We start from the raw sequence: 25,348 nt of genomic DNA, 5'->3' as shown, positions 1-25,348 counted from the left end.
AGAGATACAAACGCGAATAATATTTCGATAAGAGAGCAAAAACTTGTTACACGAAAGAGGATGGATACGTGAAATTATTCTTAACAATTTATAAGCAGTGTGCATCGGAGATATTTGAATCCAGAGAGCTGAAGGGGAAGAATTTTCATCGTACACGTGGATTCGAAGGAGATACAGAGCGAGAGAAATAAATTTCCAGAGAGGATAAATGCATTTATTGGTGAAAAAAAAGTATAAATCGGAGAAAGCCTGAATTCGCGAAGGCGTGGTTACACGTTGCCGAAAGAAGAGCAGTCAGAAGGTAGCGGAGAATCTGAACTCGATCGAAGTCGACCATCACGGAATCGATTGTTGATATTTTCGATGTCTATTCTTTTTTACCCGCAAGAGGATCTAGAAATTGCAGTGGGCTGTTCAACGGTAAAGGAAGGGTAAAGGAATCGATGAACAACGGGTTCGGACTGATTTTTCTCACCGTGATGCGCCGCGTTCGCACAAGTGTATGTTTATGTATGGACGAATCAAAACATCAATGACCTTGAAAGAAGTGGAGTCACGTGACCGCGAGAGTGCACAAGGATTGGATAGTCGAGACGCATATAATGTGTATTGCGCCGTGCGCGCCCTATGTCCCGCATTCCGTGCCCGATAGATGGTAGAGGTTTAGCGGGGAAAAAGGGGCGAAAGACAGACTACGCGACGGCTACAACGACGACGAGAACGACGAGAAAAGACAAGAGAGAGTGTACCGTCGTTCGCCCGTACGTCCGTCTGTGTGTGCGCGCGCGCGTTACTCGGTTGTCCAAGATGAAGTCCGACTCTAAACCTTTGTTGACAGCTCAGACGGAAAAGGCGAATCATTACACGTAAGTAAGCGCCCGCCGGGCCGGTCGCGTGCTACGTGAGAGAAAAAAAAAAGCGAGAGAGAGAGAGAGAGAGAAAAAAAAAGAAGTGAGGATTAAAAATCGGAGGGCCGAGAGAAAAGTGCGTGATTCAAAAGTGGAGTGCTAACGGAGAGAAATTATAAATATAAATAATAATAATAATAATAATAATAATAATAATAATAATAATAATAATAGAAAGAAGTAAATAATACATGTTGTATCCATGCGGTAAAACTAAATTAATTACTAAGAAAAAAAGAAAAGAAAAAGGAAAAAGAGAGAGAACGGAAAAAGGAGGGAGGGCCGCGCGAGCAGTAGCGCGGCATCGACGCGCGCGTCAAAAAACGCCACGAAATAATGTGTAGCTCTGTGGATTCGCATTCCAGATACTTGAAGGAATTTCGCGTCGAACAATGTCCCCTCTTTATACAGCGCAAATGCACACAACACCGACCCTTCACGTGCTTCAACTGGCACTTTATGAACCAGCGGAGGCGCAGACCGGTGAGAAAGAGGGACCGCACCTTCAACTATAGCGCCGATAATTATTGCAGCAAGTACGATGAGACCACCGGCATATGTCCAGATGGAGACGAGTAAGTTTATCTATCGTAAGCTTCGTACACACGATCTCTCTCTCTCTCTCTCTTTCTTTCTCTTTTTCACACATACACACATACACACGCTCTATCACTCTCTGTCTGTGTGTCTGTCTTTGTCAAACGATACACGTTCGAGGGAAGAGAGTATCCCTGACGGCTGATATCTCTCGTGTCAGATGCATCGATTTGTCGTGCGTAGTCGGCCGATAATATTGAGATTCCCTTCTTGTGTTTAATATCCAACCTTTTTCTGTTCTCGAAAATTGTTTCGTCGATTGTAGCTTCTGCCATTCGGACGAATGCGACGATTATTGTTTTTTTTTCCTTCCGCTTTTCTTTTCTGTTCGACGCATGTCTGTACGTGTACGTACGCACGTATGAGCGGAACGAACAAGTTTGTCCCGACGGGAATGGACAAGTCTGTACTTAAATCGTGAATTGTAAATAAATTTTCCAGCATGAATGAAAACGCTTCGCGAGATCAGCTAGAAAATCGATGCGTGTTCGAGGGAAAAAAACAGTAGCGAGGGTCTATCATATTTCTTTGTGTCGTTGACACGCGCCTGCTGTAACATGTAACACGCATCTGCGTGGTAATGCGTAACAACGTAACATCTCTTCGAGAATAACCTACGTAACGAAGAGGAGGCCAATTTTGGCGTAACTTTCGAGGACACGCGTTCGTGTACATGCATATATATGAACATCCTATTCTGTACACAAAAATTAATGTTTATTAGAGATGCATGTGCAGTGATAATTACATTATAATGATAGTTATTTATTAAATTACCTTGCGTTGTCAAACAAAATTCTAGCGAGAAACAAAGTAGGAAATTAGTACATTTAATTCTTTCAAAAATATTATAATATATTTATAACGAGGTATAAACATTCTAAATGTGTCTCTCTTAGAAAATTTCAGCTCTTGGATAATTACTCGTTATACTTTTCTCTTTACTCGAGGGTAGTATAAAGATTTTAATTCAACTATGCAATTACATCGTTGTACTTCTTCGTCTTATTTTTCACCTCATTTTTCGTTCGTTATCAATATCTACGTTTTCGTTCATTATATCAATGAATGACACTCGATATCATTGTTTGTATTTATTTATTCAAAGATTTAGAGATTATTTTTAGACTTTCTCGATTCGATTGTTTCATAGAGTACACAAATTTCTCACACATGTACAGCCAGAACTTGACCTAAATTCGACGTGAAGAAAGAAATAAAATGAATGATTACAGTGGCCCGGCTATAAGAGATCGGTTTACTTTCGGTTGGGTCAAGCCGTTATTTTCCAACCAGTACTTATTCACCAACTTGTTTTCAAATTAATTCGCTCTAATCAGAACCTGTGGATCAAAACATTGCGATTCGTGTACTTCTTGCGAATGTACGCTTACACGCTTGAAGCCGCCATTGCTGATAGAATATAACCACCATCCACTACTAACCTGTTGTCATCCATTGTAGATAACCCAAACGAGATATGTAGGTAGAAAATTCTCTACGCTTTTAAACGTACAACCTACAATTTCTTCCGTCATAGCCATGTTTTATTCGATGTGATTTCGTTTCCTTCCATTATACCTCGTCTCTTGGTCTCGTAATTATAGCAATATTCGTTCGACTCGTTAAAGCTTATTACAGAGAGATATATGCCATTAAATGTTTCAAATACGCAAAAACTAATCGGCTGCTAAGGAATTCCCCTGTAGAAGAAATGAAAAATGATATTATTGAGGTTATTCGCTGAAATTTATCTCGCCATAAATATCCACGATATGAAAAGGAATTACTTGTTAATAGAAATAGAACGAAACCAGTTTCTTCTTAAAAGCACTCAAGAGAAACCGTTCGCGACGACAGTATAAAAAGAATATCCAATGAAAAGCTCTCCAGAACAACTTCGACAATATTTATAATTCATTTTTATGTCCGCAACTTTCTACGATGTAGGTAGCGTAATTAGATGAATGAAAAAGTTTTTTTCGTGCTTGTTAAATGTGTCACTTTGCGTGTTCACGCATCTCATGCATAAATGTTTCCATCTTTTTTTTTCTTTTTTATCCTATATGTCTATACGTGTACGTTGCATACACGTGCGCGCGTGTGTGTAAGAATGAATCGATTTTAATATTTTATCGTAATTTTACGTAGAAATAGAAATTTCTTCAATGACTGAAAGTAACTGTTAAATTACTGAGAGTAGTTTTTTTTTTAAATATGCAATCTTTCAATTGATAATATATGCAACGATATATTTAACACATTATTCGTTGCGGTAAATGTACGCTAAACATGTGTTGTTTCGTTTAACATTTGACATGCATACTTCACGTTTTAATTTTATTAGTTGCGAATATGACATTTCGATAGATATTGTTGTCGAATCGTTTTCTTCTAAAATTCGAGAATGAATTTTGCACGACGTATGGATGAAAATATGCGCGATCGGTTTTCCCTCCAAAATGTCCAGCGCCTCGAGGTTCCAAACAAAGAAGCCTACTGATATTGATTTTCTCTTACGTAGCATGGTGGCAACAAAGAATTATATGTGGCATTCTTATTGCTATACTGTAGAAAACATCGAAACTATATTAGCGCAATTATCGCAAAGAAACTAAAATTATCAGCTAGGAGTCATGCTTGATTTTTTGTTGGGGGATTGTAAGTGTTTGTCATCATCTTGATTTTTTCCAGATATGGTGATTCTGTTCAAAGTTATCTCTCTATTCTAATCAAAGTTAAATTTTATACTATTGATAACTCGTACACTTACAGTCATAAATTGTCATATTTATTAAGAAAAGTAATTTCTTTTACAGTTTACAAAAATGATAAAACTTTAAGTAATAAAATTCAGTTCATTTCACTCTCATGGTTTAATGACTAATCTGTGTATAAATAATATTATAACGCAGGCCAAGAGACTAACATCATGATTCTTTGTAGATAAATTTATGTATATTCATTCTGGTCTATACACTGTATTTTTATCTTCATGTTCTATTTCTTTTATCATTAAGTCTATATGCAGTCTGATTGTATACTGCAAATAATTCACACAAATTTTATTACCGAACAGGTGTCCATTCCTTCATCGTACTGCTGGTGACACAGAGAGACGTTACCACCTTCGTTACTATAAAACCTGCATGTGTGTCCATGATACGGACACGCGTGGATTCTGTGTCAAAAACGGACCTCACTGTGCCTTTGCACATGGCAATCATGATCTTCGTCCGCCAGTTTATGACATCAAAGAGATACAGGCGCTGGAGAACCCTGATTCTGATCCTAATTCATCTTCTAACGGTCCAAATATACTTGACAAAGAACGGAACCTGATGAACGAAGATCCGAAATGGCAGGATACAAATTATGTACTCAGTAATTATAAGACGGAATCTTGCAAACGTCCACCAAGACTTTGCCGCCAGGGTTATGCTTGTCCACAATATCATAATAGCAAAGATAAAAGACGTAGTCCGCGCAAGTACAAGTACAGGTGAGTAATTTCTACTAATTGATTTGAGAATGTTTTAAAACGGAATTGTCTTTCTAACATAAAATATTATGTGCTTCAGATCAACACCGTGTCCTAACGTAAAACATGGAGAAGAATGGGGTGAGCCGGGTAATTGTGAACAAGGAGATGCTTGTACATATTGTCATACACGCACGGAACAGCAATTCCATCCGGAGATATACAAATCTACAAAGTGCAACGATGTCCAGCAAGCTGGATATTGCCCACGCGGAGTCTTCTGTGCTTTTGCACATGTTGACCGTGAGTGTACCCTCATAAATCGTACGTAAAACAGTTACTACTACTTTAGTAAGTCTGTTAGTTTCTTATTTTGTTTTTTTTTCTTTTTTTTAATTTAAATTTGTTTACTTATTCATTTATTTATTTTTTAATAATTTGATTGGCTTCGCAATATTTCTCAATACTTTATCACTTAATACACAGTTTGTTATAAGCCAATTCTAATAATAAAAAATTAGAATTACTAACATGTATAAAAGTGCTTGCATTGCATCCAAATCAAGGCTGTTCAAACATTTTGTTTGCTTTTGAAAATTGTTTCTCTTTATCTGGTAAATGTAGGCGTTTTGTAAATAAATTAAAAATTTAGTATTCAAAATTGCTTCTCAAAATTGATATATTGGGACGTTGGTATGGTGTGCTGATGGAGCAGTGTTGCCAACAGAAGAAATGAGCCTGGCGAGGGACATGGCGGTACCTATAGATTGTGGCACCAATCTGGCTGATATTCTGAGCAATGCGCTTCCACCTGATAAGCGCACTCACGAGAAAGATAAACCGCTTAGCGATAGTAGTGTAAGTTTAAACTAAGTATTTTCAAAAATGTTATCTTCTACTGCTTCACTAAGTGAATTTAACTAACCGATATTATGAAATGATTTAAATTACAGAATGGAAGTGGCGAAGTATCAGAATCAGCAAGCACTAGTAGCGTTGGTAGCAATAGTTCGCACAGTAAAGCCCCTGGTGCTCAACTTCACAACTCCAATTCCAATAGCACTGTAAACACTTCCAATCAGCAGAAGCTAACAAGTATACTGTATAATCCAAATTCTCTGTTACAAGTTGTAAGTTTTCTTTTTACCATTCTATACTTAAATACATTCGTACGTTCAATGAAAGGACGGTGAATAACTGTGAGAACATTGAACAGGGTGAAATACGAAAACAAATGGTTGCTATAGACAGTGATCCTTTATTAACAAAAGTTGAAAAAGCTCAACAGAAACAAAGCCTATACATTGCTTACAGTTTGAATGGAACCTTAGGCAGTCATTCATTAGCAACTACCGTATCGCCGCTTTCAAGTTCATTTTATCCAAATGACACTGTGGAATCTGTAGTAGGTAAGGTGTACTAATAAAATTAAGAGGAAAGTAGGAGAAAAGATCTTTGATAAATATTCTTAATCGTGGTTATTTGTTTGTTTCAGGAAACGCATTAGATGAATTACATCTAGACGATCCCTTAAATTTAGTAGAATCAATTCATAGAGAAACTAATTCACCAATTAGCAATTCAATATCAGCAGGCCTAGCGAGTTCTGGATTATTAGGAAGCTCAGCTCCAGTTAATATTCCTGGAATGACTGAACGTTCTGTTCTTACAAATTTTTCGCCATCGACATCCAGTCCACTGCAGCACTTACATTCAACTGGTTTCCTTAGTGGGTCCAGATTTTCTCATCAAGATTCAATGGAATCGGTAAATAAGATTTCCTTTTCTCTTTCGTTTCTCTTTTCTTTCCTTTTTTTTTCCAAACTAAATTTATATTGCGAAAGAAAGAATATTTTGGTATTACTTTAATGTTTTATTTTGTTCGGTTGATTTCAGACAATGCCATTTATGAATCAAGTATCAGATCCATTTAGCAATCATATTTCACAACTTAGCAATTCAGCTTCAAAGCTTAGCGGATTTAATAGTAGCTTATTTGATTTTACGAATCAAGGAATGTCTCCATCTCGTACTCAGCCTCTCCCAGCATCTCCATTGGTTAATGCATTTTCCATTAGCCCAAGTAACACAGGATCTTTGTCTGAGGTTAGAATTCTCCCAGTTTTCTTTAATCAAACGCCGCAGCCTACGGAACAAACGTAGAGCTTAAAATAAAAACAAATTCATCTACATTGGTCACTTTGGTAGGTACAGAGGCTTAGGGAGGAATTAACGTCGAGCCGTGCTCAGTTAGCAACGTGGGATGAACGTATTAATCAAGCTCGAGCTGCTTGTGCTGCGTGGCAGTTAGAAAGCGAGGAGGCTAAACGGAAAGCAAGTATTGCCGAACAGCAAAGAGACGAGGCAAATAGTTAATTCAATTATTATATCAGTTATAAATAATACATTACTATGGATGTATACATACCTTGAGTGTACAGTGGAATTTCTCTGAGTCCTATCAAATTATTTTAAGAGAACTAGATTTTTATCTTACGCAAGAAGTTCATTTTTGTTTGTTTTTTTTTTATGCCTTAGGTTTGGAAAGTACAAAATTCTGTCATGCCAAAAACGGGCTTGGAGAAAATTTGTTCTGTACGCGTAGATTTTTGTATATTTTATTTGTTATTACTACTTGCTTTGCTTCTTGTGAACTGTATTCGTAAAAGTAGGAATTATAAAAATTGTCAACAGGCTTTGATGCAAATGAAAGCGTTGAGAGTGGAAAACGAGGTGTCCAGTGGTGGTCCATTTCTTCACACACTGAGAAGAACAAGCGAACTCAGATCATTATCGATAGCTGCATTAAAATCAATTCAATCACAGCTCCGTTCGGATCTCGAAGAAGTTGAAAAGGTAAAACAAAGTTGTCACGCCGGTTTGAACAGCTGGTATATCAAGCGATTTTCGACTAATTATTAGCTTTTATCCTGGAAGAGGATGCGAATTTAATTCTACAGCTTGCTTAGCTTCACGAAATATAAAATCTTTTTCTTCTTAACGATTAAAATACTTCAATTAACAAACGAGATGTATATATGTACATATGTTTCTGGTAGAATCGTAAATTTTAATACTTTGTGACCCAGTTTGATTAATGGAAACACTATAGGTAGCTCAGTCGTTGCCGTTCCAGGTGCTGTACAGAGAAACGGCAACAAAGTGCATGGTTTGCGAGGAACAAAATCGCACTGTTACCCTCTCACCCTGTAACCACTACGTGGTCTGCTCGACGTGCGCTCCAAATCAACGTGAGTGCCCGTACTGCCAGACTCCGGTTGTCTCTACAAGTTAGGCCCGAGTATTTTGTTAGTATGCTCTTTGTTATAATTTTCACAGTTTCTCGATAACATGGACAAATATCTTCAGAATTCAAATGTGAGTAGTACTATAGAATTTCTAATTATGAATTCTCGGTACTTTATGCGATGATATATATTTGAAAGAAAAGAAAGAAAAGAATTGTGCTACACGTACAATCGCAATAGAGAATAAACAGAGAAAAGAACAACCAAAAGCAAATTTATTCGAATATTATACAGTTTGACTATCGCCAAAGTGAATATGGATGTGATAAGACTTCATATACGTAGTCTATTTGTCATACATTTTTTGTGTCAACACTCACGCTATTATATAGCTGTTTGTAAAAATACTGGTATATCACATCCTTTATATTAAGAACAAAATATATAATTGATTTGAAATGGAAAAAAATATTTAATATATAATAACAAGACACACATACACTTACACACACATATAAAATACATAGACACACAGATTTATTAGCAGGGTGCTAGCTGGAATAGTTAGCATTTATAACACGTATATGCGCCAGTTACATGAACAATGTAGCGTGAAGGAAAAGAAAAAAACAATATAATCATAAATGATGGACAAAGATTTGGGACCTCTAAAGTATATATTTGCTTAAAAAAAAAAATTGTAATACTATTAAACGCAACAAAAGATAATGTCCTACAATACAATAATACTTGTGGGATAATTTTCCTCAATTGTTGAGCTGTTAAACGTATGTCACCAGAGATGATATTTCTATTATATTTAATGCTATATATATTTAAATAGGATTTTTCAATTGACTCGTACTGATGGTAATTAATACAAGTATTAACAAATTTTTAATCTTCGGTTGAACAAAGTTAGTATTGACGATACCTCTATATATATATATATGCGTATGTATGTATATGATTTCTAGATTTTTATACAGAATAATAAAATTGCTCATATTTATAACAAGAAACGAATTGAAATTCGTTATGATAAAAGTATGTAAGAATATAATACATTTAACGATTTCACTGTTAAGAGAGAAAGTACATGTATTATCTCTAACTTATGATATTCCTATGATCACTCTCATTGATTTCTTTATATACATATACATATGTATGTATATGTGCGTGTATCTATATGTATATGTATATGTTTTCTCATCTTTTATAATTTCTATAAGACATACTCAAATTAAAAACCATAAAAGAAAATTTTTATACTTTGGATACATCGAAGAATATGATAGTCAGTAGTTTAAATTTTTATATATTCTAAATATGCTTTCTCTTTATTTCATAATAGTTGATAACTCTATATCGAATATAACATAATCTTATACGTTTCTCATGCTTTTTCAATACATGTTAGTATATTAAATTTTAAACTTTAAGTACGCGTAGTATATATAAATAAATAAATAAATATATGTATATGTACATGTACATGTATAGTTACGCTATATACTTACTATTGAAATTAAACACTGAATTAAATAGTGTGTGATAGCAATGAAAAAGAGTGTAATTTCACGATGAGAGTACATTACTAAAATTAATTAATTTAAATTCAACTCAATTCTTGTGTTGTAAGTTCTTACATTCTTAGATATAAGTGTATTATGAATACTTAGGATTTTTCAATTTAATCAAAAAGTGGTGGGAGTAAGTTGTATTTATAATACCAATGCTAAATAATGTGTGGCATACGTATCACAGCTCGATACAATGACATGCGACTAGACGAGCATGTCGATTAGCTTTTTTCAATTGAAAACAGGAATAAAGCATACCGTTTTGTATACCGATTCTATCGAATATTTTCATTTTGAATATGTAGCTGGTAACCACTATTATAAAACGATTATACATTCATAATAAAAATGGAAAAAAGAGAGGTAAAATATTGCCTAAAGGTATAAATGACTAGAATAGATAGGACAACATTATCAAATTTTTTCCTCGTAGACATAAAATGTTATCTTAACCAATTTTAAAAAGACTATTATTTAATATTTACGATATCATTCAAAGGAATTAATTTAAATATTTAATACCCTGCACAAATTATTAACACACTGTCAAAGAACAAGTATATTTTTATTAATTATTAAAGTTCTTTTGTACAAGTGATGAAATCTTATTAACATTAAATTAAACAACAAATTTTTAAACAACAATTAATAAACCAGCAGAGAAACGTACACAGATTTAATTAGGACAAGTAAACAAGAAAGGGTATTATAGCGAACTTTACTTAATTATTTAACAACTCAACAACAAAGCTAATTGTTATTTCCTTTTTCTTCGATTCTCTTCATAGTTTAGTATCAAGAAGTGAGGCCAAAAAAAGAAATAAATGTTTTTATTAGGTCCGTTTTTATTACAGATTATTAATATTAAAAATATAATAGATGTTACTAAAAAGAAATAAAGAAAAATACAATTTTGCGTATCATGGTATAAACGATCCGTCAAATGATAATGTTTGTAAGAGAATGATAGTGATAGAAATAAAATGGGATGAAACGATTTTCTAAGGTGTAACAAAGAGTTTAACAATGATGGCGTCAATGTAAAAATGAATGATGTTGTTACAAAATACCGATTATATAGTATATTCCATCACGTACGGTGATTAAATAAATATTTTAATTTCTCTCGCGATCGTTTATACCATGATATTAATATTCAAAATACTATTTAGAATTTAATCAATTTAGCACTATAATAATGCATTTTCAATTGTGTTTTTTAAATGCATTCTTTGCAAGTACAACTACAGCACGTCTAACAAAAGGAAGAGATAGAATATTTATGATTGCATTCTTCGGATATATTTTTATTCTTAAAAGGTACATCATTCTTGTATCTTAATCCCCTTTTAAATTATCCAATTGTATAAATGATATTATAAATATTATATTATTATTCTTGCATGAATACAAAAAGAGGAAGCAATTTACGACAAGCCACACTACCTTCTGATAGAAATAGTAGAAGATTAACCAATTTTCAGATAATATAATTAATTGTTAACAAAATGTACTTGTAAAGAATGCTTTTTGATTAACTTCTTCGTAATTATAATGTTCACTCTGGTAAAGCAACAATTGTGAGAGTAACTTCCGTGTGGATCATTTTGCACTATGAAATCAAACAAGCATTTATTTACGCAATAAAATGAAACCACATTACCGAAGTTGAGATAAAATATTTGTTCTCTCTTTCTTTCTTTTTTTAACGAGGTACATTATGATTACGACGACCTATATGAAAATTTAGGAAAGATATTCTTGAATGATATAATATTGAATATTATAAACAATTACAATATATATATATACATTATTTTACTTATAATAATTACACAATTAAAATACTAATTACTAAGAATATAAATTATTGTGAAAGCAACAAATTTAGCTACAAAATAGGGTAATAGGAGAATAACAAAATAAATTAATTAGCTAAATACTATGTACTAAAGAAAAAAACATACAGTTGAATATTTATATAGCACTGTCCTAATTGTTGGTTTTAGTGATTGTTTTTCTTTCTTAGTGCAGTTCGCATTTATGGCATATAATGTGTGCGTCTTTATAAATTTAAATATACTACAATTTTTTTTACTTACTTTTTTTTCTACTTCGCTTCAATTTAAATATTATATAATTAATATATATTGAATCTCCTAAATATGAAAAAGATATTTGTATTAATATATGTAACTTTTTGTAAAAAAGCAATTGCTAAGGAAAGTGTATATTAAACAATTTAATTGTAAGATCAGTTCGCAATTTCGTTCCATGCTGCACAAAAAGAAAAACCAACAATCGGGCAGATCAAATTGAACAATATATTTTTGACAAGTTACAATAATACAAAATACAAAATGTTACATGCTCTGCTTTATGCAAATGATTCTTCTCTTGTATCAAGCATTATTAGAGCTAGAAAAACCACTTTGCAGCCACTTTGTTTTTACTCACGTTAAGCGTTACAGAGATTGCCTATCGTTTCATCCTACTCCTATCTCTTACCCCCTTCGCTCTTTTTAAAATATGGAGAAAAATCATGATAAAAAAAAAGAAGAAAGAAAGGCATGATTTTTTAATGTTAAGGAAGAATTATTTGCACATCTCAGAGTGACAAAACATACACATAATCACTAGATTATTGTACAATAATAAATTACGTAAAATAGTAACATGTAATATCTAAAAAAAAACAAATTTGCTGAACATTTATATTACAATTTATAACTAAAGATACTTGCTATAAACCTGTATCACCTTTAATCACTTGTAGTTTTGATATATGATTAATGCATTTGTTATTTAGATAGTAGCGAATTCTGATAAAAAAGAAGAAATGAAAAAGTACTCCAATTAAAGAAACAAATTGATTTTATTAATCGTAGAATGTGTTCTTGTTTGCAACAATAATTGCTATTATTATTCTAAAGATAAAAAGAAAAAAATAATAGTGGATCCTTTGGTTTCTTTTTATTGCCTTCTAATTACTTGTACTACTATCTACTAGTGTATCTTCTTATTTGTCTTTCATTTAATCCTTTTTAAATATGTATATATATTTCACGTTATTTCTTTTTTATATCTTTATATTCAGCAAACGTGGACACATTGTTGATGATAATCCAATTTTTCGTGTCTCATGTTATTACGACTATTGTGTAAAAGTGTATGCTCTTTGAAATATTTGTATTATTATCAGTTATAATGTTGCAAAACTGCTTAGATGTAAAAACTTTTAATTGGCAAGATCTTCCTCTTTAAAAATAGTAGATATCCTCTTTCATTTATCGCGATGATAATTCGCATTACCGATATATATATATATATATATCAGACTGAAATTGAAACACACAAATTAAAAAGTAAAATGAGAAAAAAACAGTGGTCGAGTTCTACGGTACCGATATCTAAGCATTTTTGTATTAAATACGAGGTAGCAAATGGCTGTACAACTGTGATTATGTAATAACAATTTCTCTACTTAGATCTTATCGTTCGGTATGTCGGTATTTATGAAGATATAAATATTTTACATACAAAGAAAGGCTGTAAACTTTTAATTGTGCGATAACTCATCAACTAATCTTCTACGTGCGTTCTTCATGATTGAATTATTAACACCAACGACTAAGAAAAAAGAATACTTGCACATCCGAGCGTAGAAATACGGCAAGCCCATAAAACTTTTGTGAATATCATCTTTTACATTATAAGTGAAAATGAGAAGTTACTTCGTTCACATTATTTTGACATGCTTCTTTCTCTTGCAGTTTACATTTTATCCATTTGAATTATTTGCGGTGCAATCGCTAACATGAGATGATACTTCAATTGTTTGATTGTAGAAGCATCATTGTCATCAATGTATGTAGTACAAATGAAACGGTACACCGCAAAGGTTCGGCTAACTACTTAAAATGATTTTCTAATTATTATCATGTATCCATTCCTTTGACAAAATATGTCAGTCATTTGCATCCTCATATTTTTAATGTTCAATGCCTCGTGTCAAAATAATGTTGTAAAATAAAGTCAAGCATTTTTTTTATTCTTAAGAAATGAAAGAAAACTATTGATTTGATCATTACTTGACAGTTTAATGGTCTGTTAAATTCAGTCTCAATCGAATCCATGTGTTAACAGAAAAGGAAAAAGGAATTATAATGAATAAATAAAAGCAGTAGTAAAGTGCACAAGGTACAATCTGTAAACGGTGCCATTTTTAACAGATTTATGAAAGTAATAAAGTTACGTTCTGCGAGAAACGAATGTGATCTGTTAATGTTTCTAATTTTTATAGATAATTCTGTATTTCTGATGTGACGGGGATTGAAATTCTGACTTTATGTATATCTTTGCAGTTATCTCATAAAAAGAAGGATATCAACTTGTGATATTTATATCCATATGCTTTGTACTCTGGAAGCTATTTTAATTCAACTTGTTTGTATATAATTAGTAATGTTAGAGGCAGTTAAAAAACAACGACAGGAAAGAAATTGAATATTTTAAGCACGGGTTCGTATTTATGTTTGAAATAAACGGAGGCTACATTTTCAATTTCAACTGTGAATATTTCTACTTTAATACTTTAAGTCGATTTTTGTATGGTGGACACGATTGTTGCACATGAAATTAGAATCCAACGTATACTAATAAAAGTTCAATTTCCGCCCCTCAGTTATGCAGAACTACGTGGAAATACGCTCGTTAAAATATTTTAATATTTTTGCAATATTACAACACCGTCTTCCGGTACAATAATATCTGCATAATAGCCTAAAGCGTAATTGTGAACAATTTGGAGTATTGTGAAGGTGAAAATGAGTATTTATTATTAAGCTTGTCATGTATAAACATTGTTCTCATACAGTGCAAAAGAAACACATTTAGAAACATTTAATATAGAGAAAGAGCAAAAAAGTATATTGAATACTATAATGGAGCATGTATATTGCGATAATAAATATTTTACTGATGATGATGTTGTACGAACGAAGAAATATTTTCTAACACTTGAATAAACTATAGGAATTTGGGAAAAATGATAAAAGTGTGTATAACTTTTTAATATAAAGTAAAAATAATCGCTCGTACAACACATATTTTTGCAGGGTGACCACAATGTATCGCGACGTTTAACATAACAGTAAAAATAGCGCGTTCATTGTAAAATTTTTAATCCATAAGAGTGAAATTACAAAATTGAAGCAATATACAAAAATAATGATTGAAGAGAAATAGAAACGTTTTTTACAAACTTCTTGTGTATACGTGATTAAAATTTTTATCTCTGTGTTATATTTTAATCTGATATGATATTATCTTACATTTTACAATGCACATTACAATTGCAATGTTATAGCGTACCAATGTAAAAAGTATGTCATAACAAGAAAATTGCTATTAATTTTATAAAAATTGTACACGCGAAAATTGATTTTTACAAAAATAAGAAATGTATTTTGGTGACCCTACTTAACGTTAGCCTATAAAATATGTACAAAACCTCGTGCACTATTTTCTGTACAATTTTTTGAATAGTACTATTTTTCTTGCGCTACTTATCGTTTGTACACAGTATTTGTTTAAAATGTATAAGAGAACATTTGAAAAATTAAGGTCCCCTTACAATAGAAACATAGGTGGTCACCCTGATGAAATATTAAAACGATTGAAATAATATTTACAAGATAATAATGATAGAGTATAAAAGAATTCACAGATATCTAAGATTGTTCTGGTTGTGGTTACTTCTATATGTGCATTTTATACAATGATTGTGATTCTGTATATGCTGAAGTCATATCATTACTAATTTTTCTATGAATTCGAAGTTTATATACGTGTAGAAAAAGTTATCGCAATTAAAATATGTAAGAATTTACAATGCATTGCAGAGGAGGTAGGGAGGGGGGGGTGTGGGCAAAATTCTATAATAAATAATCTAAATAATGTTTTTTAGAGAAATGTTTAACATGGAAAAATTATTAAGTGTCAAGGATAAGAGAAAAATAGTACTGTTTAAAAATTTATAAATTTGTTTACAATTATACAGTTACCTTGTATTAAAACAATTCTCACTAAATGAAATATCTTGAGAATAATTATTTAAAATGATAAACATTTTATTTGAGAATTGAATAAAGAAAAGGGTGGCATAAAAGTTTTATTAATATATGTGTGTATAGTATGTAATATTCCTAAATAGATAATAGCTGAGTATTTGTTTAATTTTAAATACTTATTTTCATTGAATGTCAAGGAAAGTGTTTAGTAACAAATTTTTGATATAATAAGTAGTATAAATAAAACAATGCATTAAATAATAATTGTAATTGTGATTAGTGCCCGTTTCTTGTGGAATACCAAAATCAGTCACAAAAGTATTGCAATCTCCCAACGGCATTAAATCAATGTTAGTCTCAAAGATACTGTCGATAAAAAACAAAAAAGAAAAGAATAATAGAAGTGTTAGCAACCAGAAGGATATAACTTTAAGCCGATGACTGTGTAGCATTATCGCTTTGTACCAAACAAAACCCAGTACAACAAAATTTTATGTCCAGTGTTTCACATTATAAATAAACTTTTCTATTCTATTTGGATAGCGAAATATCAATCGTTTATTTGTATCACTTTGAAAGCTTAATGATATAAAATGTGAAATTGAACTTGCTTGAAGGAAATCTGAAATATTCAATTCGTTAATAACTGAATGGTACATATATTACACAGTTAAAATAAAATGTTTGGTGTAACAAATCTTATATGTTCATTGTCTGGAGTTGTCGGGCAGTACCTAGTAGATGCTAAATGGCAGTAATTTTGTACATTTGTTAATCACCATTATGCATTCGAATTACATTAATTTGTAAAGCAGTTAATATAAAAGTAAAAAATTGCTGGATCAGTTGTTTATCTCCTTTTATCTTTCTTATGATTAAAAAAAGTAATTCAACGAAAGGAAACAATGAAACAGTTTTGTATGCGTGTGCGTGCGTGCGTGTGCGTGCGTCCATAATTTTTATATACAATTCTAATGTGTTCGAAGTATGATAATATTTTCCTACAAAGATTATATACATACATAGATACATTGCTTAATGTATTTTCAAATAATTTTCTACTTACATTGAAATTCAAGCTTTACAATAACTAACAGTATATTTTAGGAATCCCAGAAAAAATCAATTGATCAAGTTTCAGCTTATAAAATTAATAATAAACGCGTTTCTCATTTATTCGATAATAAATTTTCAAAGTTGATAGAAGTTTCGAATAAGAGAATAGAGCTTGCAATTATTATTTCATTGATAACATTACATTTTTTATATGGCATAAAAAGATAATTTACAAAGTACAAAAGTACTATGGGCTTGCCTTTTTCGTGTTCGCGTCCAACCAACACGCAATTGATCGCGAAACGAATAAAGAAAATAACGAATTCTAAAGTTTGCACGATAGTCGAGTAAAGTTTCATATCTGGTCGCATACCGAAAGAAAAAGACTATATCGAAACGAAACAAGAACATGAAAATGCAGTAAGTTTTCGTTAATTAACGATCGTAGGCGAATTCTAATGAATGTCAGTACAAATTGAATAATAAAGAAAAAAAAAAAAGAAGAAGCATCGTTCGCGTGCTAACGACGAAAAAAAGAAGTTAATATCGACGACTCGTATTTTTGGCAATACAAGTTTAAATAACATGTTTAACTTAGCGTAGTTGTAGCGGAAATGTTAGTAAATAAATTTTGTTCTAATATTTTCTTGATGACTGAAAGTTTATACATATATATATATATATTATGCATATATGTATATGATTAACGATGACGAAGGCACGAGGATAATAATTATGGCGTAATTTGTAGAACGAATGTTTATTATTGCTTCTTATATTACTAGGTAGTGAACTATAAAGAAAAAGATATTGTAAATCAATAAATTGATCATTTGAGAAATAAAATATATAAAACAAAACTTCTTTACTACGCGCGATGTTGCATTGAAATAATTATTAAACTGAACTCGCTACGCGTCTTCGATTTTCAACAAGATATCGTGTATCGATCTTTTAGACAAAGAAACGAGACAGGAATAATTTGTATCATTTAAAAGTCGTACTTTCTATACTTTTTCGTAGAATACATTTCAACAGAATTTAAAAACTGAAGATACAAATATTTGTTTAACCTCGAATGAAGTTACAAAATAACGAAAGAGTATCGCAAGCGTACGCATATAACGAATTCTTAGGTACTACAATAATCGATTAGAATGATATTTTTCGTATAGCTTCAATTTATTATTTGACAAGAGGTGGGAAAAAAAATAAAGTAACTGGTGCATTCCAATCCGTCCCCTTTTTCGCAGCCATCGGGTGAAGCGCGCACAGCGAAAAACGTACGTAACCGGTCGGACTCTCGCGAACGCCACCTCGTTAATCTGTGCATCGTGATCGAACCAACACGCTGGCTACTATTTTTTTTTCCACCTGCCATTTTGCGATCGGTAAAAACAGAGCCGTCTAATCGTAGAGAAATCCTGTACCGCGAAAACAGAGTCGTATGTAAATCGTTCGCGACACGGTGCGTGTCGCTCGACGATCGAACGACGCGGTCTTCCGGTACGGTCTGTTCGTAGCCAGCCGAAGATTCGCTGAAGAACCGTACGCGATACGACGTTTGCCTTTATAGACCTCGGTTCTCCTCTACTTTACCATCCCGACCAGTGACTCATAATTACACGGTAATGACGTTTGCGTCGAACGCGGTGCACCCGCTACGTTTCACTCGCTAAGCGCTTTCTCAAGGTCCCCCGTATTTATGTGCATCTCTAAGGCTACTACTTGGTACCAACCGATGCGGCCACGCATCAACGACGCTCGTATGTTTCCCCAGACGTTGCTGAGATAATCGCATCTCGATACGCCACGGATCGGTTCGACTCGGTGGACGGTTTTTTAATTCACGCTGGACCGTTCCTCGCCTCGCCTCCTAGCCTTGTCCCTCTCTCAACGATACACGTAAGTGTCCCTCCTCGGCACGTCAACTTCGATCTCGTTCCTACTACGCGTAACGCGATTCACGGCTCGCGATTTAATCGCGCTGATCGAACCAACTATTTCACGCGGGATCTTTCGTGCTCTGTGGTCTCGCGGTTGTTGTCGGGTTTGTTTTAGCGGTAGGTTAGATCGACGTCGTATTCGTCGTGTACCGATGCGTAGGTAATCGGGTGTATTTTTTTTTCACGAGCAAAACGGAACTTTCACCGTAATTGTCATCGTAAATCGTGCACGTTAATGAGGAGTTCAGTGTACAGTCGAGACTTACTTTCAACGAGCTTCTACGTTTTTTCTTTTTTTTTTTTTTTTTTTTTGTTTGCACTTCACCTTGAACCGTACAAAGTTCTCTGTGTGTGTGTCTACGTTTGCCTGTTCGAATAACTGCATCTATTTTGTTTATAGGATGCCATTGTATTATTAACGAAGTAGGACAATTTAGGGATACAATTAACTTTTGTGACGATTCGTCGAGAAATTGAACATAGCTTAGGATAGTAGTCAAAATGATGGACATCGATCCGCCACAGTTTGTCTCTAAGGACGATGAGATTCAGTATTGGATGGAACTTGCTCATCAGATACATAGAAGGTGAATTAGTTTTTACCTATGCGACCGTTTTCGGGGAAAGTATACTATCGCTATTAATACGTATTTATTTATGAAGCGAATTGTACTGGAATATTATAGAAAAGAGGACATCGAAAGGGAGTTAGAAGAGTTTCAAGAAAATTCACAGTTGTTAGAGAAAGAGTTGGAGGCGTCTTTGGAACAGGCTGAAAAGACTAACAGAGAACTTCGACAACGAAATACAAGACTAGCCACCGAGGTGGAACAATTAAGGACTAGATTAGACCAACAGACGGCTGATTGCGCGATGTTTCAAGGGAAGGCGCAAGATCTACAAACGCAGCACGATCATCTATTAAAGTATATTAGGGAATTGGAACAGAAAAATGATGACTTAGAGAGAGCCCATAGGTATGCAAAAATGCTATTCGTATATCTGAAAATTGCAGATCAATTTGTATACTGAATCATTTTATCTTTATAGAATAAATAGGGTGACCGAAGAGGAGATTGAAGCTAAACTTAATTCTGCCATTGAAAAGAATGCTTTGTTAGAATCGGAACTTGACGAGAAGGAAGCGCTGAAAGTTATAGTACAGAGATTAATGGATGAAATCAGAGGTGGAACAATTAATTAAGAATCTTAGACGATGAACAAACAAAACGATTTGAACGCCTGTTTTTATTACAGACTTAAAACAAGAAATCCAAGTTCAAGAAAGGCATCAACCGGACAACGATAAATCAGTCGACAGAGTTCGTAACCATGTTGACAGTAATAAACTACAAGTCGAATTGGAAACACACATGCCGCCTAATAATACGATAGTACAACAATCTATACCTGCGAACAATACGACATCTTCACCATTAAAAAGTAAGATACACAATACTTTTCGTAAAACTAAACGCATGTTTTGCTTTGGAGCTAAAAGATGATCCTTAACAATAGTAAAATTAACAATCAGCAAATAAACAACTTCTGTCACTAACAAATCAGAACAATTATGGACAGCAGATGGATAGAAATTTTAATTCAATTGACTTCTTAATGTGACATATATATATGTATATATATTTCTCGTATAATACTTATTTTTTATTTCCGATAAATTAATTTGTTTATTTGTCTATACTTAAGGATGACTGAGAGACAAAGATTGGTCTAACATTTACGCTTCATTAATATACTTTTACGCACTTCAATTAATTTTACCTTTCTGTATATAAATATGATGTTGTTATCAACGAAATAAAAGATTATTTTAACAAACTTGTTCTTTATTTTAGTTTCTAAATATTGTACTTTCAACTGATGCGCATGTAGATTCTTTCTTTCTTTTTTTTTTTTCTAATACTTACATCACTCACGTTTAATTTACACTACCATGTTTACTCTTTATTAACTTGATACATTATTACTGTACATCTGTAGTGTTTGTCATTACCGTTAGTAATGTTTGTCTTTCCCTATTTGCAATTAGTTGGAAACAGAGTTGTAGGAAGCGTAACTGGAAACAACAATAATAACAATAATAATGTCAATCCACCATTGGCGCCGTGTACAAGAATATTAGCCATGAATATGATCGGTGATCTTATGAGGAAAGTTGGTGTAAGTATCAACACTATTTTTGATACGTATTACTATTTTTGTTTTCTTTGTGTTTTTGAAGACAGCCTCGATATATGAAAAATAGCTTGAAGCATGGCTTGTGTATCTTTATATTTTGAGCATTACATTTGATTGCCGTAAATATCAATTTTGGCACTGGCAATTATTTTTGAAACACAATATTCGTATTGAAATACAGTATAAAATATTTTTTATTATACACTGTGATTTGTTTTATACGATATGCATTATATTGGTCGATGAATACTGGTAGTGTGATGTAGCTGGTGTTTTGGTAGCTTGGCAGGTGGGTCTGCATGGACTGTAGGAGGGTAAAGTGCACTTGTCTAAGTGGAAACAAAACAATTTCTACTACACCCACCGATTTACCGTCCGTCCAGGTTCACACACCTGCTCATTGTATACAGCAACAACCTAGATCAACCAAGTGCTGATCAGGCTTTTATGTACAGGTCTTTATTTGATTTCTTTTGCTTTGTACCGCATAGTTCTTTCCTTTCTACGCTTCACGCTTTCGTACCTCATACCCGATCGTCCTATGTGCAACTAGTGTCCCCAATTCCACTGAGTCATTTGTAACATCTCCTCCGAATGTAATAGATATACCAGCAGGTAGCTGTAATATTAAAGAAAAAAAAGAAAAGAGAAGATGGTACTCAATTTAACAGTGATCATTTGATTGCACAGGCGTTGGAGAATAAATTAAACACGTGTCAAAATCCATCTCGAGAGGACCAAGCCGTCCGTGATCTCTACAGGTAACATTAGAGATATATTATAATTTTTAAGTCACGTCTCATTGTTTCTGTATCGTTGTACACTGCGTGTATGTGTAGTAAACGTGAAATATCATGTATCAAAAAATTCTGAGATGTATTAGTTTCAGTTATATTGCTCGCATATAAGGAAAATCCTCCTGATCAATGAAGCTAAGAGCGGGGACAAAATAGATCTTTATTTTTCACAAGAAATTTATATAGGAAATATTTATTTTATCTGCTTTCTCTTTTCTTTCAAATGTTTAATACAGTATAACATATGTAAATACAATTACAGTATAGAAACTGTACAATTTTATCGTATTTTCGAATGGATTTTCCTTGTATGCCCAACGATATGCAATTATTGCTCTAAGAAACGAGTCAATCTTTCTTGTGTAAATAGTTCCTTCAGTGAAGGAAAAAAATTAACAATGAATAATAATATTGTTCAAAATGATACATGATGGTCACACTAAACAAATTGTACTTATTATTTAGTTTTATGTTCGTTCTTAATTATGTAGTGCTTCCTGTGAACAGTAAACTTACGAATTAATAAATAATTAAGGCTTTCACGCGATTCCAGTTTAATAGCTTTCTTTAGTTTAGATACAAAGTTCAAAATATTTAAGAAGACTGTTCGAGTAGCTCGTTTTATCGCTTGCGTTACTAATCGAAAACGGAGCATCTTGTTTACCTTTTTATGTTTGTACGAGTAAATTGTTCCATGTGACTAGCTGTTAGTAATATTCCCAGATAAAACGAACAAAATTAATCAACACGAGACTATTCCCTAATATTACCTAATAGATCTGTCTAGTTCCATAATTGTACCTTCTCGTTAATCGTATGTTAATTAAAATGTATATTTAATATAATAGATGTATAATTATTCGGCTTTTCTTGTGATTCAAAGAGTACAATATATCATTTTTCGTGTTAATTTGTATATCAAGATCTTAATAATTAAAATCTGAAAAAGTTTAAAGCTTTGGTACAATTTTAAATCGTTCAAAAATATTTTGCAATCGATTTAACATAGAAAATTCACTTTCCTCTGATTGTACGTATCATTTACTTCAAATATAAATGAAATCGTGAACGAGTTATTCGTTTTGCAATTATTAAGATCTTTAACAAAGAAAACTAGTGATCATTCTATAATTTTACTTAAGACTAGACGTGTAATGAAACTTTAGTTAATTAATTATTTGTTATTGTACACATACACACGCACGACATAGTTATACCAAAAATAATTTAAAAAAAAAAAGTGCTTACATTTTTAAATTAACTGCATCGCAATAATTCCATAGTCCAGCTTTGTAGATCAAAATGAACATAATTTTCTGTCACGAAGAATAATGCTTTCCACTACATACTATTTAATATATTTTAAGATGAATACAGTTTACATACTTAAATAGCATAAGTACATTTACATACACGATAATTGTATATAGCTGTTACAAGTAGTGATTCGTGCAATGAAAGTAAAATATTTTTATTCATTGAAAAAGCTAATAGGTACATAAACTGTAACATCAATCGCACACTACAGATTTGTGACTCAATATTTGCTATACTTTGATACCGATTCCTTGTGCTCAAATAATATTTTTCAATCGTTAAATTTTCATTGAATTCATGTTTTCTTGTAATAAAAATAAATAGTCACCAAAGGACTTGACATTAATCACATAACACACCGCTCATTTTTGCATTTATAACATATACTCCTGCATGAAATCTACGTGACCTTTTTTTACATTTCTTCTCAGGTAATGTTTGTAAAGTGTAAACTCGAAATGAAATTGTTCAGCATTTGTCGTCTCAAGCTGTTTGAATGCATATTAAACGGTGCACAGTATGAAACGTTATACTTGTACAATGTTGGCTCGTTTTGATCATTCATTAACATTACGCATCTCATGTAAATAAGGTTCACCTTGAAAGACATGAATGTTATGAATTGTAAATCTTGGAGTTACTTCTCATAATGCATGTTTTTACAGTTTACGCACGATTCATAAATATGTACAGCATTTCTCAATCATCTGTTGTGCTCCTATTGTCGTCTGGCTATAAATGATACAATGTAACTTATTGAACAAAGTAAGAAGAAGATAGTAAATTTGAATTGTTGTAATTAAAATAGTGAGACCAAGTGTTATAGAATAAAGGCATCAATTAAAACACGATTGGGAAACGCTGATTCGATGGAACATTGTATATTCATTCAATGTTTAAACAGTGTACATTCTTTGTTGAATATACTTCAAGTGTTCATAAATTATGCTTCTTTCTGAGTGGTATAATGGTGTAACGAAAAAATATTTGAATTTTTTTAATTAGGACTAGACGGCCAGTTCGAGGTTTTGCCTCTGGCAACAGCAACCATATTCGATTATAAACAAGGGCTAATATTACTCCAACAAACGATTCTGAGCGTTGTATATTTCGATGACTGTTAACTTATTACTTCAATTTAAATCTCGTTTGTTAATTTATTACAAGTGTATATTGTAGAATTGAGAATTATTTACTGAAAAGTTATTTATTATTTATCTTCGTTTAATTATTCGATTTCTTCTTTTCTGAATTCGTAAAAAAGAATTCTTGGAAAAAAGAAAAAAAAAAGAGACCATTCGCTGTTCTGTTTGTTTCTCATTATTTGAAATTGCACGTATATTTGGTTACAATTTATGTGAAGGAAAGTTATTATTTAAATGTTTGGAAAATTGTAAGTATAAAGTTAATAACGTGATAATTCTAGATAAGGATTACGATTATATTGTGTAGATATTCTGAAACGATATTAAATGATTTGTGAACTTTTCATTTTCAATGTATAGTTCTAGCGCAACTAAAAAAAAAACTACAGCCGCAATAGAAAAACTATTATAACACTTAGTATAAATCTAGTTTTTATAGCAAGTTATTACGTGTACCATGTATGCGTGTATATGTATACATACATATACATTTATACGTGTCCTATTTTTAATAACAAAAGAATATTCTCCCTCTTGCATCGTAAAGTAATTTGATTTTATACTTCGAAATATATAAAAGCTACTCAATTATGTATCTCATTAGAAACTGTGCGCTTCTGTGGCACTGTGTAATTATGAATAGCTTCGGACTTTGAAAATATACAAAGTAGAACAACCGTACTAACATTACTAATTAAAATTTCAACGTGTCTGATTCTATCATCCGATGGAACAAGGTTTATTAATTGGTAATAGATTTTGCTTAACGCGAACACATGTGCGAAGTAAGAAAATAACAAAATTATACGCTATTGTTTTATGCCAATAATAAACCAATTGTAAGCTGGAATTTCAAGCATAATTGAGATTCGAAATGACAAATGAATTTAACGGCATAGTTGTAATATAAATTTATAACGGTAAATTAAAGTATTTGTAAAATAAAGATATTATAAAGATAGAATGTTTCAATCAATGATTTGTAAAAACCCGTGTA

The 25,348-nt window shown here is 32.4% G+C and overlaps 2 protein-coding genes across 15 annotated transcripts; both read left to right on the top strand.

The window, feature by feature from the left end:
* The first annotated feature begins 473 nt into the window (after positions 1 to 473).
* On the top strand, positions 474 to 9,155 carry Unk (RING finger protein unk). 12 transcript variants are annotated; one of them, XM_076898847.1, is made up of 12 exons: positions 474 to 866; positions 1,274 to 1,483; positions 4,585 to 5,007; positions 5,087 to 5,289; positions 5,717 to 5,844; positions 5,940 to 6,116; positions 6,203 to 6,395; positions 6,482 to 6,753; positions 6,883 to 7,092; positions 7,195 to 7,350; positions 7,681 to 7,842; positions 8,099 to 9,155. In XM_076898847.1, the coding sequence occupies exons 1-12, from the start codon at positions 628 to 630 to the stop codon at positions 8,279 to 8,281; spliced, it is 2,556 nt and encodes an 851-aa protein (XP_076754962.1). In that variant the 5' UTR covers positions 474 to 627; the 3' UTR covers positions 8,282 to 9,155. The 12 variants fall into 12 exon arrangements, with proteins under 12 accessions (XP_076754962.1, XP_076754986.1, XP_076754954.1 ...); XM_076898871.1 differs by having other exon boundaries at positions 5,714 to 5,844; positions 8,123 to 9,155; XM_076898839.1 differs by having other exon boundaries at positions 5,714 to 5,844.
* Positions 9,143 to 25,315, top strand: Nude (Nuclear distribution protein nudE). 3 transcript variants are annotated; one of them, XR_013102084.1, is made up of 9 exons: positions 9,143 to 9,155; positions 19,382 to 19,480; positions 19,580 to 19,870; positions 19,944 to 20,080; positions 20,151 to 20,336; positions 20,944 to 21,074; positions 21,374 to 21,547; positions 21,783 to 21,853; positions 24,212 to 24,277. XR_013102084.1 is itself a non-coding variant. In XM_076898901.1 (8 exons), the coding sequence occupies exons 2-8, from the start codon at positions 19,395 to 19,397 to the stop codon at positions 24,267 to 24,269; spliced, it is 960 nt and encodes a 319-aa protein (XP_076755016.1). In that variant the 5' UTR covers positions 18,713 to 18,852; positions 19,294 to 19,394; the 3' UTR covers positions 24,270 to 25,315. The 3 variants fall into 3 exon arrangements, 1 of the variants encoding a protein (XP_076755016.1); XR_013102083.1 differs by lacking the exon at positions 9,143 to 9,155 and adding an exon at positions 18,712 to 18,852 and having other exon boundaries at positions 19,294 to 19,480; XM_076898901.1 differs by lacking the exons at positions 9,143 to 9,155; positions 21,374 to 21,547 and adding an exon at positions 18,713 to 18,852 and having other exon boundaries at positions 19,294 to 19,480; positions 24,212 to 25,315.
* Positions 25,316 to 25,348: the final 33 nt, after the last annotated feature.

Source organism: Xylocopa sonorina, chromosome 1 (genome assembly GCF_050948175.1).
Source record: "Xylocopa sonorina isolate GNS202 chromosome 1, iyXylSono1_principal, whole genome shotgun sequence".
NCBI lineage: Eukaryota > Metazoa > Arthropoda > Insecta > Hymenoptera > Apidae > Xylocopa > Xylocopa sonorina.
The sequence above is the reverse complement of the archived record's forward strand: the minus strand, read 5'-3'. Positions and strand labels throughout refer to the sequence as shown.

Coding starts and splice junctions, on each gene's coding strand:
- Unk (XM_076898778.1), top strand. CDS start 628: ATGTCCCGCATTCCGTGCCCGATAGATGGTAGAGGTTTAGCGGGGAAA. Junction 6,754..6,882: donor ATCAAGATTCAATGGAATCG/GTAAATAAGATT, acceptor GGTTGATTTCAG/ACAATGCCATTTATGAATCA. Junction 7,843..8,098: donor ATCTCGAAGAAGTTGAAAAG/GTAAAACAAAGT, acceptor GAAACACTATAG/GTAGCTCAGTCGTTGCCGTT.
- Nude (XM_076898901.1), top strand. CDS start 19,395: ATGATGGACATCGATCCGCCACAGTTTGTCTCTAAGGACGATGAGATT. Junction 19,481..19,579: donor GCTCATCAGATACATAGAAG/GTGAATTAGTTT, acceptor GGAATATTATAG/AAAAGAGGACATCGAAAGGG. Junction 20,081..20,150: donor ATTAATGGATGAAATCAGAG/GTGGAACAATTA, acceptor TTTTTATTACAG/ACTTAAAACAAGAAATCCAA.